Raw genomic sequence first — 18,079 nt, forward strand, 5'->3', positions numbered from 1 at the left:
CAGTTCAACATACAGTTTTAAAACATTATTCCGAATGAATTTAGAACTAATTTTACTGTGTGAAAAGAAAAATTTATTTTAGAAAACTATAAAACTGAGGCACAATGGATGGCCAGTTCTTATCTTCAAGAAGCAAAATTAAACATGAATTAAAATCTTAGCTAGGAATGGATGGGAAAAGACCGAAATCTGGAACAGCCATATGGTGAATTAAACCTGCTCTTTCTGAATGTGAATACAGTACTTAAAGCTCTGTGACACTTCGATTAGTATGTGTATTTTCATCTTCTGTCACACTTTCAACTGTAATCTCCGCTGTTATTGAGGATGTGATAGATTATATTACTATCAAAACTAAAATGAATATAATTTTTATGATTTTACATTATATTGGGTTTTAAGTCGGATATTTCCTATTGATTACCTTGCAAATAATAAGCCAATTACTGTCTAATACCACACATTTCGTGGACTGGTTAACTATTGAAATGTGACCTAGATTCCAACAGAAAATAATCATAAGGGAATGCAGCCTTTTATGTCAAATTTCACTGACGAACTCTTCTGAAGTAAATAGTAGAGTAGCATCATAATCTTGAGGCAGTATCAGCTTCCAGTAAAGATGATGAGAATGGAATTTGTCAAGACATTGTTTGAAGATTATTCTATTATTCAGTTAATAGCTCAAGAAGTGTTCATCAGGGAAAGAATTGTAAGTCTTCATGGCAATGTGCCTGTCCACAAATATGCTTTGGCAACAAGAAAATTGAATGCTATGAAGTAAAAAATTTCATTCATACATCATATTCTGTATATCCATTCATTAAGGAGAGCCTTCAGAAGTGTGATACACATGAAGCTACACATTAACAGACATAAGGAACCACGAGCATACTAACAACAAATTATGACTAGTACTAATCTACTGAAAATTGGAGGTGTTCTCAGAAACCAAACAAAGTTGCTTTTCTTATGACGGCAGTTTATTTGCCCAGATCACATAAAATATCTAATGATTACCATTTTCAGTGGAATTAATTCGCTATCATCAGATCATTTGTATAGAAAAAAAATTTGTGCAGGGCCAAACCATTTTGTCAACTATTCACATTAATTGGACACAACTTACAGAGACAACATTCCATAGTAGCATCTCTCATCATACAATAAGAGAATAGCTGTGCGAACAGTGCACAATGGTGACAAATAAAGTACATAAGAGGTGAAACTTCCTGGCAGATTAAAACTGTGTGCCCGACTGAGACTCGAACTCGGGACCTTTGCCTTTCGCGGGCAAGTGCTCTACCAACTGAGCTACCGAAGCACGACTCACGTCCAGTAGTCACAGCTTTACTTCTGCCAGTACCTCGTCTCCTACCTTCCAAACTTTACAGAAGCTCTCCTGCGAACCTTGCAGAACTGGCACTCCTGAAAGAAAGGATATAGCGGAGACATGGCTTAGCCACAGCCTGGGGGATGTTTCCAGAATGAGATTTTCACTCTGCAGCGGAGTGTGCGCTGATATGAAACTTCCTGGCAGATTAAAACTGTGTGCCCGACCGAGACTCGAACTCGGGACCTTTACCTTTCGCGGGCAAGTGCTCTACCAACTGAGCTACCGAAGCACGACTCACGTCCGGTAGTCACAGCTTTACTTCTGCCAGTACCTCGTCTCCTACCTTCCAAACTTTACAGAAGCTCTCCTGCGAACCTTGCAGAACTGGCACTCCTGAAAGAAAGGATACAGCGGAGACATGGCTTAGCCACAGCCTGGGGGATGTTTCCAGAATGAGATTTTCACTCTGCAGCAGAGTGTGCGCTGATATGAAACTTCCTGGCAGATTAAAACTGTGTGCCCGACCGAGACTCGAACTCGGGACCTTTGCCTTTCGTGGGCAAGTGCTCTACCAACTGAGCTACCGAAGCACGACTCACGTCCGGTAGTCACACTCCGCTGCAGAGTGAAAATCTCATTCTGGAAACATCCCCCAGGCTGTGGCTAAGCCATGTCTCCGCTATATCCTTTCTTTCAGGAGTGCTAGTTCTGCAATGTTCGCAGGAGAGCTTCTGTAAAGTTTGGAAGGTAGGAGACGAGGTACTGGCAGAAGTAAAGCTGTGTTTTCTATAGAATGTCATCTCTGTAAGTTGTGTAATCATTGTGTATTTTTGTGTAAGAACTGGGCGAATAAACTTCTGTAATAAGAACAACAGCGTTTTGATATATATGTTATACATGCCATATTAATGCCCATAAATCTACCTGATGATGGAGGTTTAAACATTCAAAACACACTTTGGAAATAAATAAACAGTGACTGGCAACACTGAACTTGTTGTTTCACTCAATAAAACCCCCTTCTGTGCCCTAGAGAGAGTTGTCTATATGGAAATTATATCTGTTTCTAATAAAGTGTTTGTGAAGTACTGCGTTCATCTTAAACTTACTCTCATTGTTAAACACAAATATAATTTGGGAGTGTGTATTGACATGTAAGTACAATAGTCCATGGGCCCCTGAAGAGTGTTGAACAAGACATACAGTTGTCAACTTCACACAGTGTTACTTCTATAGAGTAAATACTCTGTTGACCATAGTCTAACTGCCCCAAGATTATACCATAGGTCAGAGTTGATGAAAGCATGCTAGCAATTGTGTATGTGGGTCAACACAGTGAATGAGATTTCTGAGTACAAAATAGACAGAACTGAGCTTTCTGGTTAAAGTATTAACATGCTGGTGCCAACTCAGTTTGTTATCCATTTGGATGCCCAAGAACATCACAGATGGAAGCTCTTCTAGTGCATGTCCATTGTTTTTTATTTTTGCTGCTTGTAAGTTACCTGTATGTGTTTCAGTTGCATAATATTATTGTTTTTAAGATTAAAGGTGAAGCTGTTGCCTGTGAATCAGTTGTAAGCCTGTTTCATTATTCTCCTTTGCTATGTGTGATGTAGTTGTGCTTGGACCCTCTATCAAAAAACTTTTTGACCTGTTCACCAGGTTTCTGAGTGAATAATTTTTTGAACCCTTTGGTTATGCCAACAATAATAGATGGGTATTTTACATACCATTCACAATTGCACTTCAGGACCAGAATCTTTCACTGGAAACAAAATATACTGACTTAAACAAACTATCTTGAACAGTAGTTGCACATTTTTTATTTTTTTTTATTTTATTTTTGCCTTAAGTGCAGATTCTTAAATTCTTTCACTGGCAGTCCAAGAACGTATCACCTTGCTCTTATATTACTGTCTTTTATGGTTTTAGATACTAGGTTCAATTTTTCTCAAAGGGTTGTTAACCATAATGTTGCCTATGCTGTATGTTCAACTTACTGGGTGTTGTCATTACCTATAATCACAGATATCCATACTTACTGTATCACTTACATTTTGTTTACAATTCTAAGAATCTAAATGTATTTTTTATGATTTATGATACATCTGTTACTGCAAAATTGATTCATTCTTCCAGGAATTTACAATTAAAAAAAAAATGTTAACAAGTAAAACAAGACAACATTCATGTGCCCAAGACTCTAACATCTTCACCACATCAGTGCACTGACTGCCAGTGTTTTATAGTGTTTGATAATCTGTCAGTCATTGATTAAAAGAATGGTAACATATATTTTTATATCTACAATCTTGGAATGCAAAGCATTTCACAGAACATTGAAACACATGAAACATGGCTGTCTGAAGGGACTAGACTGGATGAATGTCATGAATACCTTGTACTAAAAACATGGTGAGGCCACTTGTGTCGTTGCAGTTGCACTATTTTACTGAGCTGGTGTGTTTCCTGGAAATAAGTTTCCTTAGTGATCAAATTGTTAAATTTAAGGCATTTTGCAGTGAATTAACTTTTTTTATTCCAGCAAATGCATATAATCCAACTTTGCTTTAGCTGGCACACAATTCTCTAATTAGAAGCCTGGCATTTTTCTCTGCTCCTAAATGGATTTTTCTGCTGATGGTAAAACTCAGTTTCAGCTGAACTGTTATCTTCACAACTGCTATATAAAATGCAAAAATAATTCCGTGTACATTTGCCCCCTTTTCCAGGGTTCAAACTTGAGTCATCTACTCTGGTACAAAATGTTCAGTCCACTCCTTTCTAACACAAAGGAAGAGATGTGAAACCCAAACCAATTCAAAAGAAAATTAAAAGCATAACTCATTATCCACTCCTGCAAATTATCTGATTATTTAGATTCAATGACTGTTAGTTGTATGGACAGTAGCAGTGTACCTTGTAAAGCTCTGTGACAGTTAGTAATGTGTTACATACAGGGCTCTGTATTTGCAAATGTAGCTGACTATTCTCATTAAAAATAGCTTTGCAGTCAAGTAAATATTAAGCTACCAATAGCAAATAAACAGCAGCTGTTTAATATAAAATGGCAGCTGTTTAATATAACTGAGGAAGCAGCAGCCTGTTTCAAGGTAGCAGCTTTTTTCATAATTTCCTTGTTTAAATTACACTAGCATAAGCACAAATCATATTAAGCAGTATAGTGTAACATTCCTTGTTCTTAAGCATGAAGTGAATAGAAATTAATTAGATCCAAAACTACAATTTTTTACGCGTTATGTATGCTTCAAGTACTGCATGAAGCATGTTGCAATTATTATTATTGTTGTTGTTGTTGTTTCTAGAACAAGTGATGTCACATTCATAATTTGTGCTTAGTGTGTGTAATATGTTTTGTTGAGAATTGTTCTCCAAATCTGATTGATGCAAGTATCCTGTGATTTATGCAAGTATCCTGAGTTCTTGTTGGAGTTTGCTACTATCTAACTTACAGTTTGTGGATGGTATTTTTAAGAAGAACTGCACTTTAACAAAAAATTGTACTCCATTTCAAATTGCTGAACTCACAACCTAGCTGTCAGAAAACTCACTGTATCTGCTATATCTGCATCTACATCTACATACATACTCTGCAAGCATAGAGGAGGGCACCTTGTACCCCGACCAGTCATTTCCTTTCAAGTTCCACTCGCTAATAGACAGAGAGAAAAACCCCTAATTTCCCATACTTTCTAAATCCATGAAGATTTATGGACAGAAGCTTTTCCATTTTGAGGAAATTTGTTGTATGAGAACTGAGAATATGTTTGAGAATTCTGCAGCAAACTGATGTTGAGCATATAGTCTATAATTTTGCATATCCATTCTTTTGCACTTCTTATATAAAAGAGTCATGTGCACATTTTTCTATTTGGTTGGGACTTTGCACTGGGTGAGAAATTTGTGACTATTGCAAGCTAAGTGAGGGGCCGATGCAGTAGTGTACTGTCTGTAAAACAGAACTGAGATTCCATCTGGACTGGCAGCTTATTTGTTTTCAACTCCTTCAGTTGCTTCACCAGGGGTAGCCTCTTACTATGTCTTCCATATGGGAATCTGAGCAGTGATTAAATGATGGTATGTTTGTATGATCTTCCTTCATGTATAATTTCTTAAACACGAAGTGTAACACTTCAGCTTTCCTTTTGTTGTCTTCTATTGCCACACCAGACTGATCAATGAGTAACTATATAGAAGCCTTTGACACTATTAGCAATTTTACGTAGGACCAGAATTTTCTTTGGTTTTTGGCAATATCTTTTAGTAAAATGTGATAGTGATAGTTGCTGTATGCATCGCTCATCGAGCTTTTTACAGACACATGAATTTCTGTTAACTTTGCCTGTCGTCATTTGTGCAATCTTTTTTGAACCAAGAATGCGATTGTCCGTGCTTCCCAAGTGTTTACAGGTTTTATTGTTAAACCCCAGTGGGTCTTGCCCTTCCTTAATCCACTTACTCAGTTCATACGTTTCCACAGTGCAATTCACAATCCATTTAAACTTTTCCTGTAATTCCTCCATATCCATCATATTGTGTCATAGTAATTGTATGTGTGTGAGAGAAGCTAACAACTGCTTATCTGCTGTTTCTAGCAAAAATACTCTCCTTGCCTTTGTGATGGATTTATTAACTTAAAGTCAGTCTGTTTTTAGGTACAAGGTTAAAATATTTCCACTTTACATGTGCTGTCGAACTGGCTGCCCAAGACAGTATTTGAAAAACGTGTTCATAAGTACTAGACAAGATTACCTGTCCATATCACCTGACACCTGACATCCCAGTCTAGTCTCAGTAATTAAAGCCACCTCCAACTAACATTGTGTGATCTAGGTATTTGCTGAATGTAGACTTTCTTTGAATGATACTAAAACTGTCACCGTGGATTTCATGGCCAGTAAAAACCTCCAATAATTAACTTGAGTTCACCTAGATCTGTTACACACATCTGGATGACTTTACAGGTTTAACTTCGATCTTGACAGAAGTAATATTTTTGTTGACTACAGTAAAGACCCCCAACCCAACAATGATCACTTATTTGTCTTTTTCATGTATTTCAATACCTTTCGATGCCTTGTTTTCTGCTTTGGGTGTGTAGTAAAATCTGGAATTTTGTTACAAATACTTCAACAATTTACAGTTAAAATTTTGACATTCAGTGTGTCTTTACTTTGTGCCTCATGTGATTTCACTCTCTGTGTATCAACTGGTGAGCACTCATCAGAGGACCTCAAACTACCACCTAGCCTAAAAAGAAAAACCATGAGCACTCTACAAGTACTTCCTTTGTGTAGTGCACCACTGACCTATCAATGGGAATCCTACAATTCTCCATCCCATAACACTGGTCTGCAAATCTCAGCCAAGGCCGTCACAGAATCGATGGAACCTTTGGTTGATCCCCTCCACTTGACTCAAACCGAAAGGAGCCCAGTCAATTCTGGGAATAATGCTGCAAATTGTGAGCTCTGCTCACATCCTGCACTTGAAGCCAGCTGTCTTTAACACTTCTGCCAGCTGCACACATAATATGAGGATGGTCTCAGAATCCAAGTGATAGACATCACTGGTGCCAAAGTGAGCCACACGTTGCAGAGAACTGCACACTGCATGCTCGATAGCTGCAGTCAGAGCCTCTTCTACACCTTGGATGAGGCCAATTGGCAGACATATCAAGTGCAAACTGAATTTCTTTCCGGTCCTGAATACTATTTCCCTAAGGGACTCCATAATACATCTCATATTGGAGCTCCTGATAACTAGAAAACCCATCCCTTTATGTGTCTGCTCAGAACCTGCTGAAGGAGTGGCCACCTGTCCACTCACAGGGTGAATGGATGAGCCCAGACACACTGCCTCGAGCAACGTGAATGTGTTACGACCTACCACTCACCCTGCAGTGAGGATGGATCTACCACATTGGGTACACTGCAAGGTAGGCAAAACAATCAATACCTGAGATGTTCCTTGTAACCCATCAGATACTCTGCCACCTCTACACCCCTAGGCCAGCTCCTCCTGCGTCCAAACAGAGCATGCACACATCCTACCCATACTAGTACTAACCAGAATTAGCTATAAAAGCTCACAGAGAGGGCTAAATAATTAACTTCATTATATAGATAAAAAATCTACTCACCAAGCAGCAGCAGAACACACACATAAAAGACTGTTGTGATTTGCAAGCTTTCAGAGCCAGTGGCTCCTTCTTCAGGCACAAGAGTTGAGGGGGCGGGAAGAAGGATGAAGGAAAAGGACTGGAGAGGTCTAGGAATAGGGGCAGATTTCTGGAAAGTCACCTAGAACTCCAGGTGAGGGGAGACTTACCGTACGGGATGAGAATGAAAGACCTTTCTTCGAAGACCAGGTACTACTAAAACATTCTGCACGAGTTGTTAAGAGTGAAAAGCTAAGTGCATTGTACATTACAGGTGTGGGAGGAAGATGGTGAAAAATAGACGGGAAAGACTATGAAAGATATAGAAAACTAAAATGGAGTGAAGTAAAGAGTAGTTACAGTGAAGAAAAGCTGAGACAGGCCAGGTAGGTGGCAAGAACCAAGGACATATTGTAGTGCTGATTCCCACCTGCAGAGTTCTGAGAAACTGGTGCCTGGGGGAAGAATCCAGATGGCACTTATGCTGAAACAGGCACCAAGGTCACGGATGTCATGTTGTAGAGCATGCTCTGCAACAGGGTACTGCGATTTGCCAGTATACACCCTCTGCCCATGCCCGTTCATCCTAATTGATAATTTGGTGGTAGTCATGCCAATGCAGAAGGCTGAACAGTGTTTACATAATAACTGGTACATGACGTGTCGTTTCACAGGTGGCTCTCCCTTTGATACTGTATGTTTTGCCAGTTACAGGGCTATTATAGATGGTGGTAGGGGGATGCATAGGGCAAGTCTTGCAGCAGGAATTGTCACAAGGGTAGGAGCCATAGCATAGCGAGATGGATGCAGAAGGGGCGTAGGGTCTGACAAGAATATTGTGGAGATTGGGAGGGCAACAGAAAGCTATTCTAGGTGCAGTGCGCAAAATTTCAGACAGAATGGATCTCATTTAAGGGCATGATTATAGGAAGTCATGCTCGTGTCAAAGTAGCTGATTGACACATTCCAGACCAGGATAATACTGAGTCACCAATGGTGTGCTCCGAAGCTGTTTTGTGGAAGGATCAGCAGTACCAAGTCTGGGTGTGATAGCCCGGGAAATCTACTTGTTAACTAGGCTGGTGGAGAAATTATGTGCAGTGAAGGCTGAAGTGAAAGTGCTGGTGTATTGCTGTAAAGAGTCTGCATCCTAACAAATACGTTTGCCATGGATGCCAAGGCTCTATGGGAGGGAATGTTTGACATGGACATGTTGTCAAAATGTAAGTACTGTTGTTTGTTGGTAGGTTTAATGTGGATGGAAGTGTGTTGCTGGCCTTTGGTGAGGACAAGATCAACATCAAGGAAAGTGGCATGGGATTTGGAATAGGACCATGTGAAATTTAATTGGGAGAAGGTATTAAGAGATTCCAGGAATTTTAGCAGGTCAGCCTCACCATGAGTCCATATTGTAAAGATGTCATCAATGTATTGAAACCAAACCAGGGGCTGATGACTTATGGATCTCAAGAAAGCCCCCTCCAAGCGACCTATGAAAATGTTGTCATAGGAAGAAGCCATCCTGCTTCCCATGGCCATACCCCTTATCTGTTTGTATGTCTGCCCCTCAAAGGTGAAGTAGTTGTTGGTAAGTATAGAGTTGTTTAAGGTGAGTAGGAAGGATGTCATAGGTTTGGAATCAGGTGGGTGCTGACTGAGGAAATGTTCAGCAAGAGACAGACCATATACATGGGGGATGTTGGTATAGAGGGAGGTGACATCAGTGGTGACAAGCAAGGGGTGTGGTTGGAGTGGACGGACACAGATTTCAGACAATTGAGGAAATGGTTGGTATCTTTGATGTAGGAGGGGAGTCTTTGTACTAAGGGTTGCAGGTGTTGATCCACTAAGGCAGATATACATTCTATGGGTGCTTTGAAGCCAGCAACTATAGGACAGCCAGGATGATTGGGTTTGTGGATCTTAAGAAGAAGGTAAAAGGTGGGGGTGCATGGTTTGGGTGGGGTGGGAAGTTCTACGGATTGAGGTGTTAGTCCTCATGAGTAGCCTGAGGTTTCCTTCTCATCCCATACAGTAAGTCTCCCCTTAACCTGTGGTTCTGGGTGACTTTCCTGAAATTACCCTTTTTCCTGGACCTCTCCAGTCCTTTTCCTTCACCCTTCTTCCCTCCTTTTCAACCCTACTGCCTGAAGAAGGAGCCACTGGCTCTGAAAGCTTGCCAATCACAACAGTCTTTTATGTGTGTGTTCTGCCGCCACCTTGGTGAGTAAATTTTTTATCTATACAGTGAAATAATTTTATCAATAGTTGATTGTTTTCATTGTTGTAAATAACTTGATACCCTCCTGATCTGTTGGAGGCTGATGCCTTATCTAGTTGTGTAGCTGGCCATTAAAAAGAAGTTACAGCTGTGCTATGGACTGCTCAAAGCCACACTTTACAGTTACTGAAACATTATATTGCATCTCTCAAATACAAAAACACACAAGGAATTTAAGAATTAAACCATCAAAAACACAGAAAGAGCTAAATATGTAACTTGCTGCTGTGCTTGTGAGCCACAAGTTGCAGCTGGGAGATGATTACGTATGTTTTTCGTTTGAAATCTTACAAGTATTTTCGTAACCAATAAAAATTCAGTATCATAAATTAAATATTATCGATATTGGGCTGAGAATCTGTAGGGGACATGGAGAAACGATTTTATACTTTTTAGCCTAATTCAGTTGCTGGCTCTTAAAAACAAACAAATGAGAACTGCGGTACAGACTGCACAAACCAACACTTTCTAGTTAACCAAAATGCAAGATTACACCTCTTAAATACAAAAACATACAAGGAATTTAAGAGAATTAAACTAAAAATAAGTAAATAAAAAATATATGATTTGCTGCCCTGCTGGCATTGATTGAAACATGAGTACTGCTGTAATACAACTGCCAATCACTCTCACACTGCCAAAAAGTAAATGCTAACTGCTATATGATGATAAATTCTTTACCATTGACCCATAAGAATCAGCTTCCTCCTTTGGTTCCCATTGTGCAAAAACTAAAAACACCAGTTAAACTCGAGACAACCTGGAAGTCACTTCTCCCACACTGGTGTGCACCCCTCGTGTGTGTGTGTGTGTGTGTGTGTGTGTGTGTGTGTGTGTGTGTGTGTGTGTGTGGAAGCAAGTCATTTTCTCTGTTGTTCATTCAGAAGCAACACTGTATTGTTCAAAATCATCTAAGGACTCTGAATAAGGTTTTAAAGTACACAGCGTTACATTCACAGTAGTACATCATTGTATGCCTCAAACAAATTGCAAAATTGTTTGTAGAGTTTGGGAAGAAATAATATAAATCTAAAACTAATATAAACTGTGATAAAATATTGTCATATTAAACAATGACATATCCAGGATGGAACAATGGCAATATTACGCAAAGTGTAGATTGCTACTCATCATGTAGCAGAGATGCTAATTTTCAGAGAGGCACTACAAAAAGACTGTCAAACAAGTAACCTTTTGGACAAAAAGGCCTTCATCAGAATTAAAACACACACACACACACACACACACACACACACACACACACACACACACACGACCACAGTCTGTGGCTGCCAAGGCCAGACTGTGAGCAGCAGTGCACGATGGGAGAGTCTGGGTGGTGGGGATAAGGAGGAGGCTGGGGTTGGGAGGAGGAGGGGTGGCAGGATGGGGATGGGGGACAGTGAAGTGCTGCTTGAGGGGACATAAAGGGATGAGGTGGAGAGAGGGTAGGGCATCTAGGTGCAGTCAGAAGGTTAGACAGCGAGGATGGGGAGGAGGGAAAGGAAAAAGAGAGGAGTAAAAAGACGGTGGGTGCATTGGTGAAATAGAGTTCTGTGTAGTGGTGGAATGGGAACAGAGAATGGGATAGGTGTGTAAAGGACAACGACCAGAGAAGGTTGAGGCCAGGAGGGTTACGCAAACGTAGGACATATTGCAGGGAGAGTTCCCACCTGCATAATACAGAAAAGCTGGTGTTGATAGGAAGGATCTGCTCCCTCCTCTATCTAACCTCATGACTGCACCTAGCTGCCCTACCCTCTCTCCATCTCGTCTCTGTATGCTCCCACAAACAACACTTTACCATCCTCCATCTCTACCAAGTGGTCCCTCCCTCCTTACACCCACCACCCATCCTCCTCCTTATGCCCACCACCCAGACTCCTTCTCTTTTCACCCACTGCTGCTCGTAGTCTGGCCTCGGCAGCCAGAGAGTGTGGTCATGTGTGTGTGAGTTGCGTTTGCATGTTTGTGTGTGTGTGTGTGTATTGTCTAATTCTGATGAAGGCCTTTTTGGCGGAAAGGTTACTTGTTTGACAGTCTCTCTCTCTCTCTCTCTCCCTTTTTTTTTCTGTGACTCAGCAATCCACTACGTGTGACTCAGCAATCCGCTACGTGGCGAGTAGCAATCTATCCTTTTCAGAATGTTGTCATATTAGTTATACGAACTAACAAATGGTTATATTTAACTAAAAATATGAACCTTGAAAATAAATTATGTATAATGCAATGAAAGGTAGAGCTGTAATTTAATTCTTGCAGGTATGTGAGAGGCTGTGGTGTCAAGTGGGTCCTTTGTGTTCTACAATCTTGAGACCAGCTGCTCCAGGCACATCCTGTGGCTGGAACATGGTGAGTTCATTTAGTGCACCATAAAGGATGTAAATGTTAGGCTCTAGCTAATGACTCTTAAAAATTCATGTTCTCTATAACAGAAACACTCAGTGAAGGCATTTTTTATTTCTTTTTGAGTACTATTGAATTTCAGCTTCTTATTGAAAGTAATTTGTTAAATACTTATATTGTGACAGGCATAACATCATCGTACAATGTGTATTGGAATTTACTGTACCCGTAGATCAAAATAAATGACTTCCTCATGACAGCTATGAATACAGCAGATCTGTTTGTGCACACAGATATTTATGTGTCTCCAGGTCATCCTTCAAGACTCTTAAAGGATCTCATGAGTTATGCTTTCAAAGGCTTCCTTAACACTTCGGTGCAATACTTTGTACCGGTAAGTTTTGTACTGATGTTGAGACATAGGGAATTCTGTTATTTCCAGTAATTAATTGCCTCGCATGGTAAGGTCTGTGATTCCTGCTCGTCATTTCAGTGGGGCTTAAGGTATTGCTGAACCATGCCTAATCTAGCGGTCTCGAAATTGTTCATGGAGGAAATCATGCACCTGAATGAAAAATGTTCTGGAACTCTTGTCCTGCTGTAACAGGGCATGACCCACAATTCCCTTGTTTTTGATGGGAGGTACTAACCACATTTGGTATGTGTCCAAATAAAAATTTTCTTTAGCATACCCATCCAAATAATATGGTCCAAACAGATATCATGATCATTGTATGGATTACATTTTGTAAATTTCCAATATTTGCTTGAGGCAGTTGCTTGACATCGTCAGATGGTGGCTGCTGGTTACTGCTAGCAAATAGCAACCTTCTGTGTCCACAATGTGACAGTCTTGTTATGGAGGCCACTTTTGAAAGTCCTATGCCTTCTTAATGAGACTGCCACAGTGTGGATGCCAGCCAACAAACCTTGGCATGTGACAGCTCACTGCTCCATCTCATTTTCAAATTATTCATTCACAAATATCATTCTAAATCGTTCAAGTTTCAAATAATTTTTAAGGTGGTCAAGTATTGTTGACGATGGTTCTTAAAGCTTAGTTTCCTTTTGTGAATGGATTTCATTTGTGACTAGTTGAGTGACAGTGGGATGTTTCCTCTCATGTATCCTCTCTTTGAAATTGTTGAAAAGAAAAATGTTTCTCCCAATCAAGCAGAGTTTCTTGATAAGGTGGGATTTTGCCAAAGTGATCTTTAAATGCTTGGCCGAAAGCTTAAATGTTTAGGAGTCTTTCCATTGTGCCCAGATGTGACTTCAACACTTCCTTTATGAGTTGCATATGAAGGGATCATAAAGTTTCAACCCTTGAGTGGAAATACAGTGCATATTTAGTGCTCTTATGTACTGGAATATCAATGTAAACTCCATCCACAGGCCATGGTGGGCCCATCAGTACTGACCGACTGCTGTGTCATCCTCCACCAATGGCATCACTGGATGCAGTATGGAGGGCCATGGGGTCAACACACCACTATCACAGCCATTGCCAGTTTTCATGACCTTGAGCCATTACTACTCAGTTAAGTAGCTTCTCAATTGGCACCACAAGGCTGAGTGCATCCTCTTACAGTGCTCTCATCAAGGAAAAATCCCTGGCAGTACCGGGAATCGAAGCTGGGTCCTATCCAGGGCAGTCTTTCATGCTAACCCTCTCAGCTATTTAGGTGGACTTATACAGTGGAAGTGCAGTGTGTTTTTTTTTTATGTTATTGCTATAGAGAAAAGAAGCAAGGTAGTTGCAGTGGTACATTGTCCTTTGTGCAGTTATTTATCATTTACTCTTTTACAAGAGAAATCAGCAAAGGAAATCTTTGGGGAAATAGAGGTTGTGTATAGCAAAAATAGTGCAACAACATATAAGACTATGAAAAAGGATAAAGGAGTGTTTCATTGTAATCATTCAGATTCACCAAAAAGTAATTGTCTGCCTCTGATGGAGAAACTAAGGATCATCATGAAGGCGGAAGATTTGTTTTTTCTGGTAAATGCATTACCATACAAGTGGTTGGTATGAAATGTAGGATCAGTGCTCAAGATCCTGCATGATCTACTGCACATGGCAAAATAGTTGCCCGAAGAGTCCGTAGTTTGTTAATGTCCATTGGAAGGGACATACATTGCAAATGATGAGAATATTAAGAAGTAAGGAAGACAATTTGTCCTGCCATGGATTCACCATTTCACCATAAAAATGAAGGAGGAGAAGAGAATAATGGAAGTACATGGATTCCCTCCCACCAAATAAGATAAAGACACTGTCCTCTCCGAGGAAGAGTCTGTCTTTTGTCAAGAAGTCATCCTCACCAACTATATGAGAAGGAGGCTGCTCAATATTGCATAGTGTAAACAAAATTTTCTGACCAGCCAAGAACCTGAGATTATGCAGACAAGAAGAGGAATGACTGTAGAAGAAGTGTGACTCTTGCACAACAGTGCCCATACTCACACTGCTCAAGGACATGTGCCTCTTTGTTCATGCTGAGGCTACAGAATCTTACCATATTTATTTATCAGATGTGCCACCCAGAATTTTTTTCCCACTATCTAAAGCTAAAAGAACCAATTTGTCGATGGTGATGATGTGATTATTGTGGTGGAAAACATATTCCAAGGACAAATTGAGCACTTTCACTGTCATGGCATATGAGAGGTAAAATATCACCGGAAAATGAAATTTCACAAAATCCTATACAGAGAAAGACTAATAAACACACAAAGGTCAAGGATTTCTAGTTTTTTTTCTGTCCAAAGATATGAACTTTGTATAGACAGCCCTCGAATCTAAATTGCTTTGAAGAGACCTTTCCAGCATGTGTGATTAGAAATTCTATAGATCATTCTTGCATCACATTTCTGCTATATAAAAGTTAATTGTGATTGACTTATATTTACAACATAATTATTAAAGAGGTGCTGATGTATAAGTAGGGTCCAGAAACTGAAAATATCTTTTAGAACATTTTTGGCACTATCAACACACTTTCAAAAATGTATACTACCATGGATTTTTTTTTGAGGGGTGGGGGGTGCTTACTTCAGGACCACCACTTTTTTTAATACAAATTTCAGTAGTTGTTGAGTTTTACTCACAACATACTATTTAAAGAGATACTGATGTGTAAGTATGATCCTGAATCTGTAAATATTGAATACAACATTAATTGTGAAAAGTTGCATCTACTATGAAACTTAAACTTTGGTTTAAGTTTAACTGAAAAGTTTAAAACGTTTATGGTATCTGGTAGAAGCCTGCATAAAAAAAATCACACACACACAGTGAAGTGGCAAAGAAACCGGTATAGGCTTGCATATTCAAATACAGAGACAAATACAGAGATATGTAAACAGACAGAATACAGCACTGCAGTCGGCAAAGCTTATATAAGACAACAAGTGTCTGGCGCAGTTGTTAGATTGGTTGCTGCTGCTACAATGGCATGTTATCATGATTTAAGTAGGTTTGAACGTGGTGTTGTAGTCGACAAATGAGCAATGGGACTCAGCATCTCCGAGGTAGTGATGAATCAGTGATTTTCTCATACAACCATTTCATTAGTGTACCGTGAATATCAGGAATCTGATAAAACATCAAATCTCCTACATTGCTGCAGCCAGAAAAAGATCCTGCAAGAATGGGTCCAATGACGACTGAAGAGAATCATTCAGTGTTGCAGAAGTGCAACCCTTCCACAAATTACTGCAGATTTCAGTGCTGGGCCATCAACGAGTGTCAGCGTGTGAACCATTCAATGAAACATCATTGAGATGGGCTTTCGGAGCTGAAGGCCCGCTCGTTTACCTTTGATGAGTGCACAACACAAAGCATCATGCCTCGCCTGGGCCCGTCAACACCGATATTGGACTATTGATGAGTGGAAACATGTTGCCTGGTCAGAGAAGCCTTGTTTCAAATTGTATCGAGTGGATGGATATGCACGCGTATGGAGACAACCTCATGAATCCATGGAACCTGCATGTCAGCAGGGGACTGTGCAAGCTGTGCATTGTTATTGGTTGAGTTTGGACTTCATTATTAGAAGTTCATCAAACACTATGGTTTCTGAACAGTTCATCAGTATTATTCAAAGTTCCATCTATATAGGTTAAGAATATGTTTGAAGCCAATGTTCCTCTGTTATGAGTTTCATTTTAATCCTGTAATGCAGTTTACAGTATAAGTTCTTACATACAGGAAGTGAAATTCCAGTACTACCAATAAATAACATATTAAAGTACAAGAAACGACCACAAGGAGGAAAGAAGAATAGCTTACAGAAGGTTGGAAATGAGGAGCAGGTCATGCAGACCACACATTAAGAAGGAACAATCTGTTTTGAAGATAAAGGAAGACAAAGCTCTGTTTTAAACGCTAAACCTAATGTAGTAAATGTGCTAGGAAAGCAGTTATTTTGAGAAATTCTGCTGCCTCCTCTGTTATATTGAACAACCACTGTTTATCTCATACTGATTCTTTGATTACCAAATGACCACTGTAATATTTATCACAGAAGAATAGTTACATATATGCTGTAAGAGTTGAAATCTGTTAATGTTGACCATAGTTACTTGGCACTCAGGTAACAAGATCTTCCAGAAGTAATCAAATACTTTATAGAAAGAGTATCTAATTTGGTATATTTTGAATTTCTTTTGAATTCCTAGTTTGTGCTCAACATCTTGATTTATGTTTGATCAGTAACTTATTGAAAACATCTGTGTTACAGTACAGAATCCCACTCAGAATCCAAGAAAAGTAGGTTAAGACTAAAACAAAGTGACAACTGTGTCTTGTATGATAGTGATGTAAATATAAGCTATTGCAGTTTTTTATCCCATTAGCAACAAATACCATTGAGGAATAAATGTACTCTAGAGTGAGTGTAAGCATTCCAGATCATTGAAGGGGCCTCTGAAAAGTGTGTGTTACCTACCTTAATCAAATTTCTTATCACCCTTTCTGCTGAACAACATGGAGTAAAATACTGTGAAAAATCATCCACAGCTGTATGTCAATAATTATATAAATAATTCATTAATATATTATGTTCAAAAAGTAATGTAGTGATTTAGGAAAATGATTTAGGTCAAAAAGTTGTTGAAAGTGGCCTCCATTATATGATTCACTTAACTGAATATGATGTTGCATACACTTAAACATACGTTGTAACAATGGTTTTGGTATTATAACAACACGTAGATCAATTTCAGCTTTCAGTAATAGTGTGAGGGCGAGTTTTGTAAGTAGCATCCTTAAAGTAGCCCTGCAAAAAAGGTGGAGATTAATCAGGAAACTGAGGGGCCACAACCCCCTTTGATCAAAGTTTTCCATGAAAACACTTCTCTAAGAAAGTCATGTCATTTTTGGCTGTATAAGTGGTATCATTGGCCTCATGAAATTACGAGTTCCATAGCTAGTGTACAAGCACAGTGTTTACAGATAGTTGCACTATCTATACATAGTGCTCACCGTTCACCGTGCCATGAAAGAATGTGTTGAAGACTGGCATACATGATACTACACATAAACAACAACATTTTCATGCATACAGAGGGGATTCATGCAACTGATGTGGATTTTCTGTTGCGAGATGCACAAATTCTGTGCATTCACATATTGATCAAGATGGAAGCACATTATGTCATACCAAAACCAGTCATCAAGTTTTTCCTCATCTGGAATTACTGATATAATGATCCACTGACAGAAAGCTAAAGCACTTATGCAATGCCCTGCAGGCACTGTCAATGGAGATATCAGACTAGTTAGTTAGGCACTGCACAGATCTTATGGAACTTCAAAGACTATACTGCTTGCATTCAGTCGATATTCCTTTTATCGATACTTACACTTGACCACTTTTGACTGTATCTGCTACATTTCCTGTAACCTGCATCTGGTATATTTCCAAGA

General features: G+C 39.5%; 1 protein-coding gene across 1 annotated transcript in view; it reads left to right on the forward strand.

Moving 5' to 3' along the window:
* The window catches only part of LOC124623036 (A disintegrin and metalloproteinase with thrombospondin motifs 7-like), a 280,175-nt gene that overhangs the window by 146,993 nt on the left and 115,103 nt on the right, over positions 1-18,079 (forward strand). The window contains exon 7 of the mRNA XM_047148829.1: positions 12,064-12,153. Within this exon, the coding sequence (XP_047004785.1) occupies positions 12,064-12,153 (90 nt within the window). The remainder of the gene's footprint in view (positions 1-12,063; positions 12,154-18,079) is intronic.

Source organism: Schistocerca americana, chromosome 7 (genome assembly GCF_021461395.2).
Source record: "Schistocerca americana isolate TAMUIC-IGC-003095 chromosome 7, iqSchAmer2.1, whole genome shotgun sequence".
Classification (NCBI taxonomy): Eukaryota; Metazoa; Arthropoda; class Insecta; order Orthoptera; family Acrididae; genus Schistocerca; species Schistocerca americana.